The sequence below is a fragment of the Saccostrea cucullata genome, unplaced genomic scaffold (genome assembly GCF_032062105.1).
Source record: "Saccostrea cucullata isolate Sc308-1 unplaced genomic scaffold, CSIRO_AGI_Scuc_v1 ctg1186, whole genome shotgun sequence".
Lineage (NCBI taxonomy): Eukaryota > Metazoa > Mollusca > Bivalvia > Ostreida > Ostreidae > Saccostrea > Saccostrea cuccullata.
The window spans coordinates 187,723-197,500 of NW_026928251.1; the positions used below are offsets into that span (position 1 = coordinate 187,723).

General features: G+C 31.4%; 1 protein-coding gene across 1 annotated transcript in view; it reads right to left on the reverse strand.

Annotated features, from left to right (window-relative positions):
* Positions 1 to 9,778, reverse strand: part of LOC134276905 (uncharacterized) — a 72,283-nt gene that overhangs the window by 26,228 nt on the left and 36,277 nt on the right. The window contains exons 2-3 of the mRNA XM_062759183.1: positions 2,084 to 2,172; positions 1,416 to 1,484 (exon numbers count right to left, since the gene is read on the reverse strand). Coding sequence (XP_062615167.1) covers positions 1,416 to 1,484; positions 2,084 to 2,089 — 75 coding nt within the window. The 5' untranslated portion in view covers positions 2,090 to 2,172. The remainder of the gene's footprint in view (positions 1 to 1,415; positions 1,485 to 2,083; positions 2,173 to 9,778) is intronic.

Here is a 9,778-nt window from a genome sequence, read left to right on the forward strand (position 1 = left end):
GGGTATACAATGTATGATGTAAATTTTTGGATATTACTAAAAATACGTGTAAATTTTATGTAAAAATTGGCTTCATTTTTCCTGGATTTTCAGAATATTTTTGTTATTTTTGTCACACATTGTTGAATGAATTCATTGGAAATAATTTAATAGATAATTAAGAACCAGCATATTTCACTACAAAAAACAGCTTTGTGTACTACTATCATGGAAAAATCGTAATTTAGAATAGAATAGAATTTGATTGCTTTTCTTTCATTGAATAAAGTTCAATTTGCATTGTAGATATCAGATTTCATCCATATTGAATGTTAAAACTAAAAGGATGTAGAATTCTTTTTTAGTAAAAGACAGGACCAAAATCCATTCCAAAGCTAAGGATTGAACGCCTTTAAGAGATCCTGAATATAAATTGAATCTGAATCCATGCAAAACGAGAAGTCTTATATACACAACTGTTCTAGAGAATTTTTCCCTGGTCTGGACTTCTTATCGCGGATAACTCTAACAACAAGTATTATTTTGGTTTACCACAAGCTAAAAGACTGTGATTTTACATAACTCAGGAATGTTTTTTTATTTGTGGGTTTTTGAGTAATGTCGCCGTGCTGAAAGAGATTTTGCTAAATTAACTACTAAATCTGGTGTTCTTGAGAAAAAAATTTCATAACATTTTTTAGGTTAAATTGACGATCATCTGATCTAGATTCGCAGGGCGGGGTTGATTTCAATTGACACTACATGAGGATGCTTCGGTACTAATATGAGTTAACATGGTCTGTAGTTCTTGAAAGTTTAATTTATGAATTCTCCGACTATGTTTTCCTACGTAAAAGTTTGATCTCTTTTAGTGGCTCCATAAACCCCACTTACCTTGGGGGTCAATAATTGATCAAACTTGCATCAACACTGTCGTTTGATGTTTCAATATAAAAATGATTAATCATGGTGTTGTCGTTCTTGAGAAAAAAGGTTTTAAAAGCATTTTTTTTCCACATTACATTTTGAAAGTTTGACCCAGTTCTTCAATCTACACTACTTGAGGTTATGTTGTTATTGATTTGACTAAATATGGGTTTGAAGCATTTTTTCCCTATGTATTCCACTGTGTAAAAGTTTGATCATCCACTATGACTTCACTTACCCTGGTAATGACATGCCAAATGAAACTTGTGTACAATCAGAAATGTTTTAAAATATGCCATTACATTTTCATTAATTCTGTAATATAATACCTAGGAAGAAATTGAGGCAGTTAATTAGATCAAACTCGAATTTCTCTTGCCCAAAGATACTTATTTTGTCTTAAATAGGCTATGTGGTTCTGGAGAAGAGGTAAACTTCATCGACGACTAACAACGGTCAATCTTTTATCACAAAAGCACACATATATTATTATCTCAAATTCAACTAACCTTTCCATGAAGAATAAGGTAAATAACGAAATACATCAGAATATCTTGACTTCCTTTTCCACTTTGCATCTGAAATACACAAACTTTTACATAAAACATTTGTCAACAAGTAGTTGGCATCAAGCGACTTTGTAAAACATCAAAGTACTATCGTGTGTATTTACTAAGAGGAAAAATGCAAATTGATCACATAAAATGAACAAATGCACATTTATAGTTCAGTAGACGACGATTCCTTATAATTATTTTATAATTATCAAATCATAATAAACAGAATATTTTTCCATACTTGTTTTAATTCATGAATGATCACATGTAAAGTATAACAGCTAAAATGTGAAATAAATCTATGGATTGATATCATTTAAATCTGAGATATTTCTTAGTGATATTTGCTTTAAAATGTCAGTAACTACAAAGGCAAAATTATTCAAATTGTACGTATTTCTTCGTTGTAACTTAAAACTTCATTGACATAAGTAAAAAAAAGAAAGAACAGATTTCTTATATTATTAATGATAGTTAAATTTAAATTGTCTTTGCTATCTCAAATATATAATATTCATTTAATAGAAATATATTAAAATTTTCAAACATCATTTAGAAATTGAACTAAAATACTTCAGCATTAAACTCTTACAATTACAAAATATTCTTGTCTTTAATACCTTCATATGCCGTCTTTTGACTTTGCCTATTTTCAACTTCTTAAAATTTCTCCACCTTTATCAATTTTATACACAAGAGACCTCTCATTCTAAGAAATAGGGTTGAATTTTTAAAACAAATATTTATTTAAAAAAAACCAAACAAAAGTTATTTGTTTTATCAAATATCACAAAGATAGAAAAATGCCAAAAAGTGTAACCTTGCAGACATTCAGTGTATTTGGTTTCAGCCATTGACTATTTCGTCCAAGTAACGAAAAATAAAAACATTTTTTTTTCTAAATAATTTTTTTTGTCATTGCAGCTTTAGATATATTTTTAACAGCATACATTCTCTACTTGTGTAAGCCCACGTTAAAGTTGTCAAATTATTTGATGTGAATTATTATCTTCTGTTCAAGATATTTACAGATATTATAATAAAGAGAACTTTTCAAGTTGTTTAAAATAATCTTTTCCTGAATTTTCTTTGACTTAAAATGGTTTATTTTCAGAGTTTATCATAATTTATGTAATTTAAACTATTTAAGGATATTTATATTTCTATTTTATTATTCATTAAGTCTAACATGTAAGATATTAGTTATCATTTTTAAGGATTTACCAGCAGCTATGCTACTATTTATAGAAATTTTCAATTAGTTGTTTTTTGTCAACTAGTCGCATGATTTTTCGGAGTGATTTTTTTATTTTTCATTTCTCTGGTTTCCGTGCCCAAAGGTGTTATGTTTTCTTAAAGTTGAAAAACTTTTATGAGAGTATAACATTGGATTAAGCATTATGCTACAATCAGTAGAAACGATTTTTTTCTTTTCCCTACTTTACCTATTTAATGTGAATGTTAAGCAGTATGAAGGAGTGAATGTCTTCTTTGGGATTTGTATGAAAGCTGTATATAAATATTTAGATAAATGTAAAAGTATCAAACTAAGTTTGTTTTATTTCTAATGAATATAAGGTACATAATCAAGAATAAAGAAAATGAGTACATTAAAGAAATTATGCTTTCAAGAATACAAATTCTTTTCATTATTATAAACAATTTCTTAAATTCAACAACATACCCGGATATCTTGTTTTATTACCTAATCCAAGGAATTTTGTTGTTTTATTATAAATTAAATATTTCATATATAGAACACCATGTAAGCTAAACAAAGAAATCTGACAGCTAGGCAGGTTTATTTTAGACCAAATCTTTGCCCCTCATCTGTGTCGTTCAAAATACAGTAAAACTCGGTTATAGCGAAGTCCTGGGGACCTTTGAATTTAATTCGCTATATCCGTAATTCGTTATATCCGTATAACACATTTGTATAACTACATATAGCGAAATTGCAATATGCTTGTTTTCCTTTAAGTATTACTAAAATCGGTTCGCTATATCCGTAAATTCGTTATATTAGATATCGTTATAACCGTAAAATTTTACAAAGATTTGCTAAGAAATTTGCCGGGGACCCAGAAAAACCTCGCTATATCCGTGAATTTGCTATATCCGTGTTCGCACTAAACGAGTTTTACTGTAGTTCCCTTAACATTCAGTATTGATTTCAAATGCGGTTATTTCCTATGTATCTGAAATCATTTTTTCTTATTTTTTTTTTTTCAATTTATATAGCTTGAAAGTTTTTAAAGTTATTGGTTATTCTACATTTATTATACCCCCCGCTTGAAAAGCGGGAGGGTATATAGTAATCGTTAATTCCGTCCGTCTGTACGTCTGTCCGTCCGTCCGTCTAGCTGTCCGTCCTTCCGTCTGTCCGTCCGTCCGTCTGTTACGCTTTGGGGTACCCATCTCTTATCCGCAACTCCTCTCATACCACTGAATGAAATTTGATGCAACTTTCACAGAATCTTTATTACATATTGCCATTGTGCACCTCCTATTTTACTTTTTGATCCGACACATATTTTGGGTTTCCCGGCCACAGGAAAAAATGGACTTTTTCACCAGTTATAACCATATGGGAGGCGGGGGGTATCATTTAGTGAGCTCATCGCTCACAGTACCTCTAGTTTAGTTTGTGATTATCAGATATTATGAATATTATAAGCTTATTTGTAAATAGTTTATGACACGTACTTTTGTATGTTAAAGTTTGGATAATTTTCAGGCATGTTGATGTCATGACTAGTATTCCTGTTCAAATGTACATTTAGAGATATAGCAGTTGTATTTATAACCTCTATTGTGTATTATAGGTTCATGTCCTATTAATCATATCACCAACAAACTTATGATTGAAGATTTTATTATTCACTTCCACCACAGTTTCATACATGTACATCAAGTGTGATTAAATTCATATACGCGGAATACTTTTCTTTTGTACTAATTTAGTGTACTTAAAAGTACACCGCTTAGAATAGCCAAGTGGCCAAGCGATTTTTATTTTCAACGTTTGACTCTTTTCCCATTGTGTAACTTGGATAATTTTGACATTCTTTCGGTACCTTATGTTTTGGTTGTATCTCAAGCACAAGAAACATGTTCTATATTATCAAAAAAGCAGTGAGATAATGAAAATCACAACAACAAAACAACCTCGACCAGTTTCAATTTGTATTAGGGACCAGGCAAAATTTATCACCATGATGGGACCAGTACAAAACAAAATTCTCATTTTAAAAAAGTATGTGTCCCATGGCATTTTACTTGAAAAAAAAAATATCCGTCCCATGCTTTAAGACTAAAAAAAGAAGTTATTGTCCCATGGTAACATCTTGTGCCCTTGATTGGTGAAAATAATCGATAATTATACCCCCGCTCCGAAGGAGAGGGGGGTATACTGTTTTACCCTTGTGTGTCTGTCCGTCTGTCTGTCTGTCTGTCTGTCTGTCTGTCCGTCTGTCTGTCCGTCTGTCTGTGTGTCCGTCCGAAACAAATTTTCGTCGCAGTTTTCTCAGCAACTACTCATTGTAGATGTAAATTTTAACACAATCTTCTCTGAGGCATGCCATACGGTGGGATTCATTTTCGTTCAAATCCGATGTCAACTTCCTGTTTGTCTGTGCATCTGTTTCATACATAACAAATTTTCGTCGCAGTTTTTTCTGCAACTATTGATTGCAGATGCTTGAAATTTTAACACAATCTTCCCTGAGGCATGCCATATGTTGGGATAAATCTTTTTTTTTTCAAATCGGATATCAACTTCCTGTTTGTTTGTGCATCTGTCTGTTTCACAAATAACAAATTTTCCTCGCAGTTTTCTCATTAGCTATTCATAGCGGATGCTTCAAATTTTATTACACTCTTTGTTTAGGCATGCCATATGGTGGGATTAATTTTGATATGAATCTGATGTCAACTTCATATTTTTCTGTGCATCTGCCTGTAATTGAACTTGTGTATATTAACATGATAGTGCTTATTTACATCAGAGCGGGGGTATTACTACTGAGCATTGGCTCACAGATTTCTTGTTTTTTTTTGTTTGTTTATTTTTATAATTTGTAATAGTATTCATTAATTTGAAGATTTATTTTGCTATTTGAATCCTTCATTTGACTTTCGAAGATACAACCTTTTTCGGAAAAAAAAGAATGTATATATACATATTTTTAAATATAATGATTTTCTCTCTTGTGTTAGGCTGTTTAAAATAAATTCGATTTTTAACGTCATCCGCACGCCTAGGTTAAGGAGAAATCCGTCTTTTCACCTTTTATTCAAAACGCGATCAATATCTGAAAATGAGTTTTTATACTATTAGCTTCTAAAAACACATATATTGTCTAACTCTTATTTATTTATGTGCCAACTTATGTTTCTATGTGCCAATCTTATGTTACATGTGCCATTTCCTTAATAAATAAACAAACAAACAAAAACAAACAGAACTTAAAAAAAAAAAAAATTCAGAATTTCGTATATCCGTTCCGGTTTGGTTCTACATTTAACGACCTAATTCTGCTTCCTGTAGTGACAGAAAAATGGGCTGTGATACTGCAGAAAGGCAGTTGATGTCTTATGAAAGAAGACTGATAAATTAAACAGTATGGGACCATAAATGTAAGTAGAAAATAGATGACGTTATGAAAGAAGATAATGCCAAACTCCAGTTTGTTGATTTTTTTTTGTCAGTCTTCGAATCACAGACTCAGTCTCAGTTCGTGATTATGTTGCCTGAAATTTTCATCGAATTTTGGAGAAAATCCAAACTTTACTAAGTGTGTCAAAAACCTGCAAGATTTTATAACATAGATTGAGATGCATCATTTAAATTTTTAAAATAACTTCATCTTAAAATTTTTCTGTAAAAATTTAAAGGAACAGTAAAATAAATTTCTTCATAAATGTAGTATTCATGTACCTACATATAGCTACAATTTTTGGAAAGGATAATACTAGTCATTTCCATTTGAGCAGAGAGAAGCTTACAGAAGATGGGGCCTTTCAAATGAAGGAGAGTAAGGGAAGTGATTGGGCTATTCCAAGAAGTGAAGAATCAATTGTCATGTGTTCAAGATAAGATAATCTAACAGCTACAGGTACATGTATTGGTCCAAATATTGGTATTTGCACTTTCAAAACTAAATGCTTGTAATCTAGTACTATAAGTAAAAATACAGCATAATTAAAGAACTTTATTCGGTAATAACCAATATTTGCCCCCCAAATCAAACTTTGATGGAGGTATATTTAATTAAGTTCTTAAACAGAGGAGTATATGCTGACTTCTAAGCACTGAATATTTTCATAAGTAATGACGTTATATGTACGTAATGAGGTCACAAACATGACGTAAATTTCAGTTTTTAATGAATTCTACAGAAAAAAGTACATATTTCGTCGATATTTTGAGTAAAAGTCACCGAGCGCATGTGTGTTCAGGATCAATATTTTGATATAATGTGTAGAATGATAATATCAATGAAATATGTAAATATTAATCCTGAACAAACATGCGCTCTATATTTTTAAAAGCTAAAATTGTTGAAATTTTGTCAATTTTGTCCTCTTTCTGAAAAAAATTCTAAAATTGGACTAGTTTGTGACGTCATAAAAACAAAAATTGTGAATAAACTGCTTTGAAACTATAATATGTTCTGTTAATTTATATTTCTCATACAATTTATTGAATTCAGCACATTTCATGAAGTTTTCGAAATGTAAGTTTTGTGGGGGCAAGTATATGCAATATACCGCATATAGTTCTTTCAAGATATTTCAAAATAAGAATGTACTGTATTAAATATTGTCATCATAAATTTTTATTGTAGATATTGTACAACTATTCCCACAAGAAGAAGCATTTCCCTACAGCCTTGTACAGGGTACCATGTGGCAATATAAATCCAAAGGACAAACAAGGCCTAGTTAAAAGTCACTCTTCTGCAAATTTAGTCTATATTGTTTGCTTACAAGAGGACTCAACCCATTTACATACTAAGGGAAAACTCTGCTTGAGAAATTAGACTTAGTAGCTGTCATATCCAATTTATTACTCAGTTATAGTGTTTTTAATGTACTGAATAGGTTAATTTAAATAAATTCACAGTTGTTTAAAAATTTTGTTTGTTTATTTTCTTTCCTCCCTTTCTCGTGGGTTTTGAACTTTGGATGTGATGTTAAACATAGAAGCCTTCAGTAGTGTAACTCATTGAAAAAATGTTTGTGTCCCATGGGTATACTTAATGCTAAAAATGTTTTTGTCCCATGGTTTTTTGCAATGAAAAAACTCTTTGTCCCATGCCTGTTTGTACCGGTCCCATCATTGTGATAAATTTTGCCTGGTCCCTTATCAGGATTTAACAGTACATTACTTTAATTGTTAATCATATACAATTAACATGTAAAATTTATATTCAATCACCGAATAGAACAATAAATCGTCATACCTTTGACTTAATTATCTTCAAAGTACAACAAAGAGAAAGGCACTCAGATACTTTCCTTCTCATTGATATGTTTATTTTGGAAAATTTTATTTTTGGTTCTACTTTCGATTTGAATAAACATGATAAACCTAGACTTTTGTACACCAAGTGACCAATTTTTTCAATATTTTCTTCTTTTTTAAACCAAGATGTACAAAAATGTTTAGTAAATATCGCTAAAAATATGATCATATTTGTCATGTACTGTTTACCTTAGGCATAAGTTGCAGGAAATCCTCGAGGTTAAATTTAGATCTGGTATATTAATCCTGCACCAACAGTGTGTGCCCGGGTTTAATATAGAAAGAAAGATAACTCTTACGTAAGCCCATTAGTGCCAACCTTTATAATTATATAAAGGACAAGCAACATATAAAAGCAAACCTCGATAAAGAAAGGAAATGCGAAATATAAAAGGTAGTTTCTTACTTTCAGAATTTTCTGTCAAACTTATATTTTTTTTTATTGAAATACTTTAAATAAGTCTTAAACTAACTAAAACACCAATAAAAGACATGTCTTTGCAGGTTAATTTTCATACAACATGTCTTAGAGCTCAAACTTTAAAAACTCAACAACTAAATTTGAACATGAAGAAGTGTGATATCATATTTTATTTAGTTATGCACCAAATCACATCAAATTTATATTAAACCTTATAAAGATAAAAAAATATTCATTTGTCAATAGAATATTTGAAATCTTTACTGCAAAACATTAACAAATTGATGTTGAATCTGTCCATGCCTTTCAAAAAAAAAATTCAAAATATCTTTTTTTTTATAATTATCAAAATCCAAACAGTTCAGATGCCATTTTTTCTTTAAAACTATTAAGAATTGTATCTAAAATTAATAAAAACACATACTTTATTATGGTTGATCAGAGAATTTTAAGCAATTAAGAATTTTCTTTCTGTGTAAGTACCAGATGACATATAGATATTATGGACAGAGTGCAAAGTGTTAATTTCGATAAATACTGGTTATTAAATGTTTCGTGTGCACAATAACACTATAATAAACAAATATACACTTGCTAAATTATTTTCAATCACACATTAAGATCGGGCTCGTCAAACCGCATGTGATATTTGGTGCGTCTAGACTCTGACGTCACATGACGTCGTATGTAAGTTATAAATACTAAGAAAAAACTGAACAGTGCTGAAAGTTAATGAAAAAAGTTACGTTTACAATTTATCTTCAATATGTATCATTTAATCAAGACGAGTAAACTTTTTGTTGAACATTTGCCGTCATTCTCGCGAGAACGCAACTTTGCTAAGTGATGCATTGTGGGTCAAAATTACTGCAGCAAAAAATTCTAAAAAATGAATGTGCAGTAGTCCCAATTTTCTCTTCGCCCAGGCGTTGTCGTTAGAGCTCGCAGTTACGAGCGTCGCTTCGCGACGCTCGCTGCGCTCGCTATGAATATTAGCTTATGATAAATTACTCATAGATTACCCCCCGTTCACACAGAGCTGCGACTCTACGGCGATCATCCCGATCAAGCCACGATCTGAAATTTTTTTGGATCGGGGCAGATCGCAGCAGATCGGCGTCTAAATAGAGCAAATTGGCAAAGTGTGGTCTTCGTTACGACCGTACTACGATGTCCCTACGTCAAACGCGCTGCTAACACGCTTCTACTACGATGTTACGCAGACCGTTGCCGACAAGAAGCCGTGTTTAGTGCGTTTACGCTACGCTGCCACTACGACATTGAAGACCATACTACGACGCTACACAGACCTAGATGACTGTACTGCGATGTCGCTACGGTGGTGCCGATTATATTGCGATTGCA